Here is a 17,275-nt window from a genome sequence, read left to right on the forward strand (position 1 = left end):
TATAGTTGGCAGACCTCCAATCTAGAAGACTGACACTGGCGTTGGCGGTGGAGAGAATTAGCGAGTGAGTGGTATGGATTAATGTGAAAATTGTACGTCTGAATGTTGTATTATGACTTTTGCCACATAATTATTATATTGTACACGGAAATAAAAGATTTGACTATGACATCGCTCCTGTGATCCTGGAACGAGCTGCATTCCACTATGATCCGGCAATAGATTATTGTGCCGACAAATCGGTAACAATTGGGGAAATAAAAACTAATAATAAATATTGTAAGGCGTTAAAATACAATGGTCAATCTACTGGATTATGTTGTGCTGGAGGTAAAGTAAAGTTTCCAAAATTGGTCCCACCACCAGATCCCTTACGCTCTTCAGATTCTTATAGGTTGCGTGTTCGCGCGTCAGAAAACCGTCATTTTAGTTTATTTACGCACTACAAAACAAAACAAAAAATATAGTTTATCTGAAAGCTTTAAATTGATTAGCAAAGTGTATGTGTGTCTGTCAGTATCAAATTGAACTAATACTACCCTTTCAACAAACAAACGCTATCTGTGTGGCGGTTTGCGGTTACATGCTAGTCGCTGAGATGAAGGCGCAACAATCTCTTTAAGGGTACTGTGGAAATGGAAAACATTAATTTTTTGACATTTTTAGATTTTTATTGATTCTTATTCCTTTAAATATTACCTTTAAAATGATATACAATACATATAGGTAGCTGTTTTATTTCATTTTGAACAATTTGATTATATGGTGATGTACGCTACTATGGAAACAAAAAATCTAGTTCTCTCACCGACATCATAAGTTTTCATCACTATACAACAATGCTTCTACTTATTTCTGAGATATATTTTACTTTCCCAGGTTGGCTATTCTGTCTATTACAAGCTGATCTTCATTTCTTTGCATTTAGTGAAAAGCGAAGTACAAGTATAGATACAACCAAGTATAACTGTTTCATGTGAAGTGTTATATTTATAATATATCATATTAGCCATTATAATGGGTAATAATAAAAAGGTGGGGTCTTTTTAGAAGTTGTTACAGAAGAGGAAAAAAACGTTGGAAAACCTAAACCTAATGAAAGCTTAGTTGTTGAGAATAATGAACAAAGTAGGCCTAGGCTTCCACCTATTTCTTCGTCTAGGTTGAAGCCTAGGTAAGAACTTTGAATATTATCGGAAGAATACTGATAAATTGGAGTATGAAATAGTGGACATAAATGAACTATCTGATTGCCCTCACTGCTTTGGCAGTATGTAGGTTTTGCCACCATAGCCTAAAAATAACCAAAACAAACATAGTAGGGCTAGCCACCAAATTTAGATTATTTTGTACAAATTGTAAACAATCTGACACATCTTTTACTAATAGTAAGAAGATTTCAGTAGTAAGTAGGCCTAAGTCAGGTGATACACCTAAGCCTATAACATTTTATGATATTAACTTGCGCCTGGTTTACGGCTTGCGAATAATCGGTAAAGGTTACATGGCGGCAACAGAGCCTTTGTGGAATTCTAAATCTTCCCCTTCCGCCCACACTGTTTACTTCACATTCAGAATGCTATTGGAGAAGCATGTACAACTTTATGTGAAGAGTCAATGGCTTGTTCAGTTGAAGAAGCATGTTGAAGTAAATCAGAATCGAGATCCTATGTGTCGCCCTAGATGGGACGTGGCAAAAGAGAGGGTTTACGTCATTGAAATGGTGTTATGACTCTCACATCACATCCGTCGACACAGGTAAAGTACTGGACTTTCATGTTATGTCAAAATACTGCCAGTGTCCTTTGAGAAATGAAAATGAAAAACACCTTGATACGTGTTCTGCAAATTATATAGGGACCAGTGGGGGTATGGAAGTTGACGGTGCCATTACCTTGGTTCATCGTTCCATCCAAAAGTACAACGTTCGATACACAGATTACCTGGGTGATGGTGATTCTGCTGCCTATAAGTCAGTAATTGATAGCAAACCTTATGAGAATTGTGACATAAATAAACTTGAATGCATTGGTCACATTCAAAAAACGCATGGGAACTAGGTTACGGAAACTGAAATCATCGAAATAAAGGAAAACTGTCAGATGGGAAACCATTATCCGGAAAAAACCGTCTCACTGACCTGGCAATTCAAAAGATTCAATTGTTTTTATGGATTAGCAATAAGAAGGAATACAACAAGTGAGAAAGACATGCAGAAAGCTGTATGGGCTACCTTCTATCCATATAATGTCTAACCAACAACAAACCAACGCACGAACTCTGCCCATCCGGAGACGACACTATGGTGCAAGTACAAGAAAGCTATGGTTTTGGGTCTCACATATGATCATTCAAAACATTTTCACCTACCTGAAACAATAATGCTTGAAATAAAGCCTATATTCAAGTCTTTGTCTGATCCTGTTCTTCTAAATAAATGTTTGAAAGGGAAGTCGCAGAAACCCAAATGAATCACTCAATAATTTTGATATGGTCACGAATTTCGAAAAAGAACATTTTTGTAGGACTGTCCACTTTGAATTTTGGAGTGTCAGAAGCTGTATTAACTTTCAATAATGGATATGTCTCCAAGGCAAAGGTGTTTGAACATCTAGGTCTTTCAAGCTGGAAAACATTTTTTGTGAAAAACAATGGAATTCTTCGATCGAAAGCGAGTCAACGAAGCAGACAAGGCGATGAATGAACTCGAGAAGAAAATAAGAATCAAGAGAACAATGGCTAAAAGAAACTTGGAAGACCAATATGCAGATCTAGATAACCCCAGGACAACCCCTCATACAGTGCTGGTGGCCATTAAATAGGTATTATTTGTACATTAAAACTGCTTATAAAACTTATTTTGTTTAAAATTACCCAAAAGTTACCTTTTTTAACTTTCACTACACATATCTCAGAAACCACTCAATATATCTTGTTGAAATTTTTACTGTATGTTTTATAACTGCTAAATAAAGTTCCTAACACAAGGATATATAAATATGATTTATACGTACCAAATAAAAAATATTTTTAATCAATTTTTTGAAAATTTTAAAGACTAATAAGGTAAATTTAATAAAAAATTCCATGAACTTGAAACTTGTTAAAAAAATAATCTTGTGTTTTAGGAAATAGATAAAAAGTTAATCTTTAAAAACAAAACAAAAATTAAAACAATATCTCAAGTAGAAAAAAGTTATGTGCATTATAACTAACATTGAGTTTAAATGGAGTTCGGAGTGCCCTTAACGACTTTAAACTCACGATTTCGATTTGCCGATTAGTATTAACACATACGTTATTTTCAAAAATACGTTAAACAACACTATAACAACTGATAAGTCCTAGTATTGCTATTATTTGGTATTCTCTCATTATTTAATTTACAATCACTTCAATAATATTTAACGAGTAGTTAATTAAAATGCTAGAATATAATTTTCTAATAACTAATGTTACTTACAATAATTGTTTTTCATTGGAGTTCTTCAATCCCACTCAAATAATTGACCTCCTCTTCTGGGTCACTATCATTGCTGTCTGTATCCGAACCAACTGATATAATAAGGGATTCTATAATATTGTCAATCTGGGGCTCTGCGGCTGCATAGTCCCTTTCGATTTTCTCTACGTGCTTGCACTTTACTGACCACTCTTCTGTGCCCATACTTGATATGTTGTCTTTGCATAGAGCTTTAGCTTGAGACATAGTGAAAGATGTATTTCTCATAGCCACATAACTTTTGACTTCGGCCCAAATTAACTCAATGGGATTGAGGTCTGGGTGGTAGGGCGGAAGTCGTATGATGTCATGACCCTCTAGTTGAACAGTTTCGTCCAAGGACATTCCTTGGTTTATACAGCTGCACAAGTTTGTAGAGTTCAGGTAAAAGCATATCGTCGCTTTTATCTGACTACCACGTTGTCGTGGTAGTCTCCACTATGGTTGCTTGCTTTCAAACAGGTAAAAGCATTGGGCATGAACCCTTTCTCTCCATCCGCATGGATATTATTAGTCCCTCGCCCTTGGAAATCGGCACGTGTAACCCTTCATTTGAGCCATCCTACCAAGTTTGGTTAGATACGTGAGACAATGTTATATAAGATTCGTCTAAATAAATTATTGGGCGGCCTTGCTCCCTGTAATTTTTCAACGCTCTCAAGTATGTTATTCTTTTCTCTCGGATTTTTTTCACAACCCTCTGTAAATTTTCACAACCCTGGAAATTTATTTTGTCCCTTAGCGCCTCCCTCAATAGTTTTGCAGTCGGTATTCGATGTTCTTCAATATGGAAATTGTACACTAGTCTTCTCACTACACATTTATCGAAATCATCTAAATGAGTAACTGTTCTACGTCGTTGACGGTCTTTGTTCGGCGTAGTAAAACTTGCCTCACACAGGTGATAACCTTCAACTTTTTAAGTTCACTGTTTATTTGAGTCACAAGTCGCTCTTACACTCCAGTTGCTGCAGCAGTTCTTTGGCGAGCCTTTGACAACGGCATTTTAATAGTTTGATGGCCTGCCTCTTCCTTCATAAATGTATAAACATTGCTCACAATTTCGCGAGTTACATTACTCACCTACTATTTATAGTTCTGCCTTTGATTTTCGACTTTAACTCAACAGACTTTATTTGTAAAAGCGAAGCACAAGCTACCACCACACTCAGCACTGTCACAAAACAGACTGATTTTAGCGAGTGCGATGAGTCATTTGGGCCAATACGATTCCTGAAAGGAGGGGTTTACCCATGAGTCATAGGAAATGTTTTCGGGGCGCATCGCGTAAACGGTACCCCGCCACCCATCCCGCCAATCACCACACACTCAAGGTCACCCGCACAGCTGAAGTCCTTGAACTGTAAGTATCTAATTGTTGTGACGTGACATTTTTTTGCAACATAAAGAGTACACTATTTTTTTAACTAGTTTGTAGCTTTTAAATATATGTAAACCATGATAAGCAACATAATAATAATATAACTTTTATGTTTTTTTATGTGTTGTATTTAATTTAGATAAGGATATTATATTAATTTGTATTGTAAAAGATTTTCAAATTAAAGCTTGTGGTATAGCCAGTTTATAGTAAACGGTTTTGCAAACTTTATTTTGTAAGGACTTAATCGTTGTGACATGACAAATTATTATGCAACCTCATGATTCCTGATTAAAAACATAATAAAACTTGATTGACAGTTTTGTTTTTAATGTAGGTAAATAAAGATGTTATATTCATTATAATATAAGCAAGTTTCAAATTAGAACTGTTGAACTTCAAACTTTATTTTATAAGATCCTAATATTTGTGACATGACAATTTTTCAAGCAACATGTGTAATTAATTGAAAATAATAATAAAACCTCATTCATTTCGAGTATTTTTTTTATATTAATTACGAATTTCTACTTTTTGTTTGAAGTATATTTTATACAAAAATTTAGCTTTTTTATTTATCAATTGAGGCAGTACGAAGGGTGACGGGTCGGTCAGCTAGTATTTTATATAATTATGTTCTATAAACAGTTCTGTTGTGTAAACATTGTCGTATAAACATCGTTTCAACTACCTTGAGTTAACTTATTTCACCAGTTTTGTATCTCAGCCTGCAATAACCACAATACAAATTCATGTGAACCACGCACGAAAGACGGTTACACTGTTAGTTTGCTTATAAAATTATGAGCTTGATTTAGTTACAACTAATCCGAAATTATGTTTGCAAACATATTTACTTACAAATATTCAATGTCAACGTGTATTTCTAAAGCAGAGTGGTCCTCATTTTAAAAGCCTACACAGTGGTATAACAAATGTGCAAGAATAAAAGTTGTTTAACATTATTCACATTTTTAATTCCTTTACATCACACATGCAGAGTATGCGAGTCCAATCGGTCTACGTGTTTTATTCTTACTTCATTAGCATCCCGTTGATATTTTTAACTTGACATGCTGAACCGTAAGTAAAACAGCGGCATTGCAACCGCAACGCACAATCGCAAAATGACATCTCTGACCAAAAGTGACAGGGATTGATGCGAGGGCTACAATGTAAGACCACATAGAACTCTTCCAGCGTTTTTTTCTCTTTTTGAGCTTCATAATTTTAAATTATTTGAATATTATAGATTGGATAATTCTATATACCCTCTCCCACTATAAAACTTACAAAAATGTTCAGAACTGCATAAAATTACTTATAATATTTAACTACGTCTGTAATATACAGAATGTTTTATATAAGGTGTCTCAACTTAATTTTAAGAGAATAAATTATTGTTACATAGTCACTAAATCATTTCTCTCAAAAAATTAACTCTTGAGAACAGGTTAATAGGATTTTCATAAATTTTTAAGTACAGAATGTGTTAAAATTCGTAGGTCTGGTGTTCGATTTTCGAAATTTTCAAATGTAAACATGTTTTAGCCTATATATGAATGTTATGTTTCCAAACATTTTGGTAAAAAACAAAACTTAATAAAAGTGTTTAATTTTAAAACCAATGAACTACATAAAAACTCAAATGAGACAAAACCAAACGCAACATATTCAATTAGTGAAAAACTAAAGTTGAACTAGAATTGTCAAACATTTCTAAAATCAAGATTTAGAGAACATAATAAAGCTCTAAATCAAACAATCAAACTAGTGTGAAATCAAATTTGTCTAACAATTAATAACATAAAATCAGCTTGTCAATATTTTACAAATTTTTTAATTTTTAAATCGCTTGTGTTAAAAGTGCCCAAAATACAAATTGTAATGCACGATATAGATCCCCACGAATCGAATATTACACATCAATCGATAATAAAAGTTATAAGCCTATATTAGAAAAAAATACTAACAATTAAATAGAGAAAACTCAAAGTCCATAGATCAGGTTATCATAACAAGGTATAAGAGTATACACACCACGTCTCGCATATCAGGCTTCGCTGAGGTTACATGCAAAATTGCAATTATATAGCTCATTTCATTCTCATGTCTCATACAGAAGGTACATTTTTTAATATCCCCGGCAGACAAAAGAAAACTAATGACGCTTCAGTGACGCATACTAAATTCCATGGTTAGACATGCACCATCATACCTCTCATCAGTGTAGAAAGGAAGTTTCATGTCTACAGATGAAAGCGTTCACGGTATTTCTTACCACAAGATACTTTCACATTTTTGTTTTTAAGTTAGGTTGCATGGTTGTGTTCAGATACTAAAAGTTCCGGTGAGCTTAGAGAGAGTACTAAGACGTAAGAATGCGTTAAAATCAATTCTTGTCACCGACTTTTCAACATTGACTTTCTACTCTATTATTATTTTTCTATTTAAAAATAAAAGTCTACGCGCAAAGTTCCCAAAATAATTTTGTTTATGTTGGGGTAGTTGTGGTGCTAATATGTCATGTGTTACAATCTCGTATAATTTTATTGTTTGTTTATAAATTTAATAATTACTGTATGAGATGTTTCTCATTACCACAATAGTTACCCATAAGCCCAATGTAAAAAGTTCACTAACCTCGTCCAAATCCGATAGCCTAACATCCACCATCATAAAACCCAGTGTTGCCTATATATAAATGAAGCCTCGTGCAAATTTGTAGGTCTGTAACTCAATTCGTTTTTGAGTTATCATGTGGATAGACAGACAGATAGGCAGGGAGAAATCAAATTTTCCAGCCCGTCGAGTGATAGACCTAGCGCATCCTTTAGTAAAATTTAAAATGAGGAATAGTAAATCATCTTACATTTAGACCGCTTGGTCGCCTAAATGTTAAAATGTGCTTATGTGCAATGTAAACATTTCTTAAATTTATTAAATTTTAGCTTTAGGGTTTGGTTTTTATAAATTCCTTGTAAGTTGAAGCAATTTTCAAAATAATTTTGTTTGTGTTGAATTCCATGCGCAATCTCTTAGAATTTTGTAAATAATATCAACTTATTTTTACATTTAAACACATAAACTAATATTGAAAATTTTTAAATATTGGTTTATGTGTTTAAATGTAAATCGGTTAAAAGTAGACAATACAAGCTCCATCTTCAACATATAATTATCAAACCAATGAAAATGAATGTCTACTTAGCGATCCACCCGACCCGCTGATTTCTGTGACCTCAGTATTAATATTTCGAAGGTATATAAATATCTGTAAACCTGATAAAGTACAGTATACGCTCTTGCTAATGCTTCCAATACCTGTTCTCTATATAATCATATTTCCTTGGTTCAGACTTGGAATCATATTTATATACCTAACCAAAACGGACTCGATGTCCCTTCAACAATTCTATTCGGGTTTATAGTTTTGTAACTACATGTAAATACATATAGTTACATGTCAAATGATATGGTCACGGACAGACTGCACTCGCTTGTTTCCTCAAATTGTAGTCAGGGAGCGAACGGTTTGTTGAATCATGTTAGCGCTCGGTCCTCCGTTTTGTGTCTTCAGCTATTTTAAATGTGCCTTCCACAATAAAAGGAAACCAATTTAGAGTAAAAGTCAAGAATAAACTAATTTTCGGTTCGTGATGGCTGCCATATATGATAAAAATTATATACTGTAATACTACTTTTCATACTTTTTGCATCACATTACAACTGATATTTATACGTGGACACAAATTATTGATATTCTGCATCACGTTGCGTTCTATCACTCGATCATGTCACAAAATATTGTCTGTCTTTACAGTAAATAAATTTAACGATCTTTAAATTGCTTTACGCTACCAAGCATAGTAACCAGTGTAACAATGTTTAATGTATTCCCATACTACTACTATTTTCAAAACGCAAAACTGTGTAAGCCGGATTGTTAAATAAAACGTGTCAGTTTACTATTAATATTTTAGGTGTTTTTATCAGTGATCCAATGTAGAACAAACTTAAATCATTTGTTCTCAATCCTTAAGAAAATGCAATAACTTTTCATCTAGAAAACAACTACTTTTCTTTTTATCTAGATTGATTTAATTTAATACAATTTAATTTATTTAATATTATTGTAAGTTATTAATATTACTGTATTTCTAACGGGAAATATAAATATATCTGCCATACAGTGTATGGCATATTTGGTTGAATATAGTTAGTGTGTGTAAACAGAGCAAGTTCAAATACCTAAGTTTTCTTTGATCTGTAGGCGCGGCACGTAGAGAGGTGCATTTATTTCCTCAACACCGTACAGCTCACGACCCCCCCCCCCCCCGCACAACACTATGACAGTGGCAGTCGTCACAAATACTAGGAACCATCAACATTTTTGAACAAATTATTGCGAGTGGCGGCCGTTATGAAACTTTCTTATTTATGACTGGATAACAAACTCTGTTCAAATACTGTTTAAGTATAAATATTACCTGGATCCATTAAAATTAAGACAGTTATCGTGTTCACAAGCTTGTGCCATATTACATGAGCCCATACATATACATTTTCAGACCGATGGTTTTGGGTTTTTTGGGGTTTTGTGGCCTTGATCAGAGAAAATTCAAAATATATCCAGGAATTTCCACCATGAGAGTGATTGCAATTGATTCAATTTAAATATACCAAAAAGTTAAGATTAAGGTAATTTGTGAACCAAATCCAGTTAATCCGCCACAGCCCACTTTAATTAGTCAGATGACCATATCCTGTGTACGTCCTGTACGTGGAAACTGTATCCATATGGATATAGCTACTGGACTGATGAAGGTTAAGGTAAATTTGGAGCCGGGTCTACTGGCGGCCCTTACGACTTTATATTGTCATAGCATTATGATGAATTTATCATTTTAATGGTATAAGTAATACGCAACCAAACGTTTTTAGTTTTTTCGATATTTTGATAGGTTATTCAGAAAAAATTTCTAAATTTGTTGTACTTCGTTTAAATATTCAAAAAGTATACACTTTACACAAAGTAAATAAATAAATAAAAATGCGATTGGATGCATATTAATTGTATCATTAAAACAAGACATCTTCCTTAACGCTATAATGATAAGATATGTGATAAAGGTCGGCACCTTAATTTAAAAGATATAGATTATGTGGGAACAGTATAACGGCGTTATTTACCTGGACACAGTTTTCGAATGTTCAAGCTTTGGCGAAGCCGAGTAATTTCAGAAATCACGAAATTTGTTCTTTATCGAATTGTTATTTCAGCCGTTTGTTTGGATTAGGATGAGATACGCGAAGCCGAGGGTTAATGCGGAAGTGAAAGAGATAACTACGACATTATCAGCAGCCGATAACGGAGGTTGAAAAGTCATCAGCCAGTCGCAGACGGGAGAGAGATGGGTACGGGTGTGCGTGTGTGGGTCCTAGTGTGTGTGTGTGTATGGTGGACTGAGGCCTCCCTGGTGCCTTCTGGATACTTCTACTACTCGGATGTCAACTCCTCTAGAGTGCACGAATCCTGGAACAGGTTGGTCAGTTTCTTGTTAGGGAAAGATGCAGGAGATAATCCTTGGAGAGACTTACCGGAACCTATAGCCAATGACAAGGAACCGGGGCCGAGTGATGTTTCAGTGGACTCATTAAAAGATTTAAGTGACAAGGAAATTTGGTCTAAAATAACTGGAAATAATGACTGGAATCAAAAGGTTGAAGAAATACCTATTCAAGATAGAATGCTAAATGATGGAGTTATTAACGTAGAAGAACCTCAACATTCATTAGATGATGGTAGTCGCTTGAAAACCGTTACATCTGAAACAAAACTTAGTGATATCAGTTCAAACCATTCCACGAGAAAAACCACGGACAAACGCGATGTGGATGCGAGTGTGCTGACGCATTTACTTAGCCAAGAAGAGTACCAGAGTGACAGTGCCAGTGCGGGGCCTCAGGACGTGAATGGCTCTACACTAGCCTTCGTGTTCGACACGACGGGCTCCATGTGGGACGACCTGGTGCAGGTACGACATGGTGCCGCCAAGATCATGGAGACCATGCTGCAGCGACCCGACAGGCCGATATCGAACTACGTCCTTGTACCTTTCCACGACCCGTGTAAGTCTCAATTTCGTTTCGTTCTAATGCATTGAAAGTTTTTAAATCATGAATGTTCTCAAAGTGGGCTTTTTTAAATCATATTTATTGTCACCCAATATTAGCAATAAACAGTAATATAGCAAGTTTGTTGACCACGGTCACTGTAATGCTGAAACAGAAAAGAAATTCACGGCTTACAAAATAAAATAATATGATGAATCATTGTTTTTGTTGTAGCCACAAAACAAATAACCTCCAATTTTATCGAAATTTGCTTATTTATGTTTTATAAAACAACAAATTAAATAATTAAGAACCACCAACAATGTATTTATCAATGCATTACAGCACTTAAGCAATCATTACAAATAAATGTAAATTAAATCTTACAATGTTATATTTGTATTTTAATGCATAACAAATTATTGTATATGATCAGATTCTATAAAATCTAAGCCGAAAAACACTCAATTTTATTTGAAATAATATATTGTCAGTTTAGGATTATTTCATACAATGAGTCTGTTTCTTAGTTCATGCTATTTTTAAACATAAAACCCATCGTGTCGCTTCTTTGGCTTCAAATAAACTCTTTTTTCTACCTGTGCACAAGGAGGCTTAGAGACATTTTAAATGTGTCTATAAATATTCGATCTAGTTAGTTGGCGTAGTTTGTAACTTCCCGATAATGTGTGTTAAAACGTTTTAATTTTGCACGTAGGTAGTCAAACCTTTCTTATGTGGAGCAACAATAAAGAATCTTTAGATTTGAAATGTGAGCCATTTTAAAACTGTGATGCCTTACAAAAGATGTAAAATCTGTCATAAGAAAGTTCTTAAGACGCAAAAAAAAAAAAAAACTGTTTAAAAACAAAATACAAATAAAAGATTTTGTACTGTTGTCACAATTAAATTATCTACATGTTATGTATAAGCGCCAAGAAATAAGTATCTGCTACTCCTACGCGGTGACAGCAATATACAGGGTGTCAATTAAGTCTGGAACCTCTTTTTTAATTTTTGAACCACAATAGAAAGAAATACCAAAGTTCACACGTGCTTACTGGTGATAGTAACGCACACATCTGCCCAATCACCGACCGGATAATCCCTTTGGGGGACGGTCCACAAGGGGTCAGACAAAATTATTAAATATCAGCATAGTTCAAGTTTGGTATCAAATTAAAGGACTCGTATCTAGCAATGCTCCAAAATGAGATAGTTCTGTACTACAAGCTGCTCTTGGTCGACAATTTCAAAGAATTTATTTCCAACAAGATGGCGCGTCACAACACTTTGCTCTCCTTGTTAGAGAATACTTGGATACAATATTCCTTCACAGATGGATTGGAAGACATGGTGCAGTAGAGTGGCCTGCTCGTTCCCCTGATTTATCTCCGCTGGATTTCTTTTCTTTGGGGATACCTCAAAGATAAAGTTTATCGTACTAAGCCTCGAGATTTGGCGCACCTAAGAAATCTCATAGTCCAAGAAGCTCAAGATATTCCTCGTGACTACCTACAAAATGCAGTGGATGGCTTTTAAAACCGCCTAGGACATTGCCAGACGATGGGAGGGGAACATTTTGAACACTTACTTTGATCACAGGTACTTAATTGGTGTTTACTTGTAATACTTAATAATTTACATTGTTCAATTGTTTTAAAATTCAAATAGCTATAACTACTGAATGAATCCACCTTTTGAAGTCCGATTTGCAGCATTGTACTCTGCTAAGTAAGACCTTTAATTTGATACCAAACTTGAACTATGCTGCTATTTAAGAATTTTGTCTGACTGCTTGTGGATCGTCCCCCAAAGGGATTATCCGGTCGGTAATTGGGCAGATGTATGCGTTACTATCACCAGTAAGCACGTGTGAACTTTGGTATTTTTTTATATTGTGGTTTAAAAATTAAAAAAGAGGTTCCAGACTTAATTGACACCCTGTATATATATATATATATATTTACGGAAACAAGGCACTTGATGGTCCTGTGTTATACAGCGACCCATGCAGGTCCATCAAGCCCCCTATTTAAACCTTCATACAACCGTGTTAAGAATTTGTTTTTAGCGTACATTTTATGTTTTATAACTTGCTTGATAAATGTATGCTAATATTTTTTAATATATAAAAACTTTTGTCCACATGCTGGTCCGCGTGTAATGAGCGGTCAATGTTGGTCCTTTTTATACACCGTACAATTAAGCGGTACATGTTGATCCGCGGGTCGTGTGGTTGGTGGTGGGAGAAAGAGGGGAAGGGACCTGCATCTGCCTTTTGATTGTAATATATTGAAAAGACCTGTACTTGCCTTTCGTTTGTAAAACTCCAAGTTGTAAAGCATTCATTTCACATATTTTACTTCATTTTAAGGTAATCAATAATATTACCTTAGGTGAAAGTAACAGAATATCTTGGATAATCATTAATATTAAAACATAAATTGCTGTTGCATCTGATCTGTGGCCTCCTTATTACCCACAGACATTTATTGTATTTCATAATATTAAAAATATATTTAAATAGAATGACATGTTCTAAATCATACGCATTGAAAATATTTTCAGTTTAAACTATTTCTATAATTACAATTATAAATAGATATGGTAATGCGCATGTTTTAATGTAAGTAATATTTATCTTAAAAAATTTGGTAAATAACTCAATGGAAGAATCGGGAAACTGGTTTAGAGCTAACGGTTATCTATTAAACAAAAATAAAACTGAAAATATAATTTTTTCTTTAAGGCCGTTTGATGAAGGACTAGTGGAAATGGAAACAGTTACTAGTACTAAGTTTTTAGGTATAAGTGTTGATCATCAGCTTACATGGAGTACTCATATAGACTATATCAAAACTAGGCTATCTAGAGTTGTATACTTGTTGGGACGATTGAAAAATTGTGTAACATCTGAATATATTAGAATGGCTTACTTTGCTTTTTTCCAATCAATAATTAAGTATTGCTTACTTGTGTGGGGCAATTCTTCAAGAATTATAGAAATTTTAAAATTGCAAAAGAAAGTCGTTAGAATAATTGACGGTTCAAATCCATCTGATCATTGTAAGCCTATTTTTAAAAGATTAGAAATAAATACAGTAATTAACCTTTACATATTTGAACTTGCTGTCTATTCTTTGAAAAAACTACCTGACATGGTCCTAAATGAAAATATACACTCATACAATACCCGCAATAAAAATAAAATTAGTTTTCAGCACTGTCGTTTAAGTAAGTTTTAAAAAAGTCATGTTGTAATGTGTAAGAAAGTGTATAATAAATTAGTTTCCAATATAAATAAATACCCGAAACAGGTATTCCTAAAAAAATTAAATTATTGGCTTAAAAAAAATCCCTTTTATGGTTTTAATGAATTCCTAGAGCTTTCTGACACAACTTTTTAATGTAATTTTTTGTCCTGTTATTGTTACTCTTCGATTTTAACCATATGTTTATATTTTTGCTATTATATATGTTATTGTAAATAGTTTGTTGATTATTTAATAATTTATTTACGATATTGAACCCAACCGTTTGTTGGGTTCCTGGTCATGAGGGGATTCCTGGGAACGAAAGAGCTGATGCCCTGGCCAACCAGGGCTCAGCAACAATTATGACGGGCCCTCAACCGTTCTGCGGTGTTCCAAGGTGTGAATCCTCTAGGGTTGTCTCGAAATGGATTCGCGCGGAGCATGGGAGAAGGTGGAGGTTGCATCCGGGTTTGAGAGTGAGTAGAATGGTATTACAGTCACCTTCCTCCAAGGTGGCTTTGGACCTTCTCTCATTAAACAGATCAATGTCTTCTAAGGTCATTGGTCTCATTACGGGGCATGGTCACCTGAAGAAGCATCTACACAGAGTTGGCATCCTTCAGGAGGATCCGCTCTGTGGAAGGTGTAATGAGCAGGAGGAGACTGCTGAGCACCTGCTCTTTGATTGCCCTGCAATAGCAAGAGAGCGGTATGCCATCTTTGGTAGTTTGAACAGGGGTGGTGAGTTTTCCCAGGAGGACCTGATAGGTTGTTTTTCGGCGGTTTGATGAACTGCTGAAGTTGTAGACTGGTAGGCCTCATGGTGTTTCCAGGGTGCGCAAAAGGCCCTTGAGGCTTAAGTGCATGGCAGTAGGCCGCCCCATAGGAAAAAAAAAAAAAAAACTGGAAGGCATAATTTGTAACTGGCTCAGTATATTTTAAGTTAACTCAATATATAATTTGTCTCTAAATATTGTGACAAAGAGTAGTATTTCGGCTTATTGACAATGTCTATGCATGTGCAATGTCTACGGCAATAAAAGAATTTGATTTGATTTGATTTGATTTATCTATGCTGTGCATTTTTGTCATAATACTGTTTTTTAATTTGTTAATGGGTCGCTTTTCTGTAGTGAATTTAACATAAAAGTTAATTGACAGTGGCTGGTTTACACACGGAGAATATTATGCCTCAAGCGTCTCAATTATTGCTGGGTAGTTGTGCGGCCAGCAAATCAGCGAAAGGATTGCATTGAAATAGATAAAATAACAGCTTTATTTTGCCAGAACATTATAAACTTTAAAGCACTCTTCAAAGTATTTTTTTATTTTAAAATTTTAAACATCTACATCACATATATCACCCTAACACACTAAAAGAATGTAAACATTCTACATTAATATCGTTTAAAAAATAATACACCAATCATCAATGATGAACTTAAATCTAAGAATTGTTTTTTAATTATACTAATTTTCGAATATGATCAGGGACCAGGAATGTATACACGTATAGGCCTACTAATTCCATACTAACTGCTGAGTTACATCTACCCATTTATACTATAAGATAACCAGCAACATATTTTTATCCTAAAATTATAAATACGGAATGAAATGAAAAATAAAAGTTGTACATTTTATAATAAATCTGCCATAAAAAATTTAATTATAACTATGTGATATTGAAGGGAGTTGAATTCACTAAAAGCTAAAAAATAAACATTATACCAAGTTTATACAAATAATGTCTTAACATGTCAATTTATTGTGGACAAAATCTTGAGCTCATCTTGTAAAATATTATTAGTTCTCAGGTACTGCACTTAATTGTAAAGTTTTAAAATTTATTCCTTTTTCCTAAATGTTTTATAAATATAAGTGCGCACAAATTTTATTATTTTATTAAATTCGCCTATTCTTAGGTCATTGGCACCTTTAACAATTTTAAGAATACAGAGGGCCAATGCGCAATACTGTTTCTTATGTTACCCCTTTTTATTGGCCCTTTAATTTGTAATATCGAATGTAACATGTGATGTTAGTCTTTCACTACTTTAGCCTATATTGGTTATGGTTGTATTTTATTTAACAATCATACAAGAATTTACTTCCTCAAATTACATATTAAATGTTTCTTTGCAAGAAACCACTGAGCACTAATTTAAAGTTACTGAATTTGGGAAGAAATATTTTGGTATTACACAATGAGATATTACACAAGCATATCTCCATATAGCATAATATAAAACCATGAAATATAGCTAAGGTCTGTTCACACTCTACATTCACAGATGGTAAAACCAACTCTTCGTTATACTCTGCTTTAAAAGATGGTACATAAAAGCAACATAGATCTTTTCACATTCTAATTCTGTATAATTCTGTATTAAACATATCGGAGTTAGTTAATAGTATACGAGGGTGGTCTGAAAAGTTTGCTTTCTGAACGTGAAGATGGAAGGTTCGTTAACAAAAGCTACTGAATTTCGTCTGTTGACAGTTACTAAAAAAAGTTTTAGCTATTTTCGACGTGCCGTTTTTATGTAACAGTCGAGTCAGTTGATGGGAGTGTTTTTGTGATATGGACACGATTATCGTGCTGCCATTAACTATTTGTGTTTGAAAGGTAATACGCCTTATTAAATCAAAAATGAGTTGGATTCTGTGTATGGAAACTCTGCACAATCATTTAACTCAGTGCAATTTTGGGCTGCTTCATTTAAAAATAGCCATAAGATCTTGAGGGACGATGAACGTTCGGGACGTCCAAAAACTGCAACTACCCATGAAATCATCGACAGAGTTAACCAAATGGTGCTAGACGACCACCGAATTAAAATGAAAAATATATCAATATTTAGGCATGAGAAAGCTGTCCGCGCGTTTAATGTCGCGTTTGCTCACGTTAGACCATAAAGGTTCTAGGATGAACATTTCCAACGCTCTTCTGGCGCAGTTTAGGTAAAATAATCCAAATGCGCTGATTAATTACTGTAGATAAAACTTGACTACACC

At 34.3% G+C, this 17,275-nt stretch overlaps 1 protein-coding gene across 1 annotated transcript in view; it reads left to right on the forward strand.

The window, feature by feature from the left end:
* Positions 1 to 10,291: 10,291 nt before the first annotated feature.
* The window catches only part of LOC124371999 (hemicentin-1-like), a gene marked incomplete at its 3' end in the record, with an annotated part of 57,954 nt that continues 50,970 nt past the window's right edge, over positions 10,292 to 17,275 (forward strand). The window contains exon 1 of the mRNA XM_046830373.1: positions 10,292 to 11,015. Within this exon, the coding sequence (XP_046686329.1) occupies positions 10,298 to 11,015 (718 nt within the window). The remainder of the gene's footprint in view (positions 11,016 to 17,275) is intronic.

The sequence above is a fragment of the Homalodisca vitripennis genome, unplaced genomic scaffold (assembly GCF_021130785.1).
Source record: "Homalodisca vitripennis isolate AUS2020 unplaced genomic scaffold, UT_GWSS_2.1 ScUCBcl_2364;HRSCAF=7046, whole genome shotgun sequence".
Taxonomy (NCBI): domain Eukaryota; kingdom Metazoa; phylum Arthropoda; class Insecta; order Hemiptera; family Cicadellidae; genus Homalodisca; species Homalodisca vitripennis.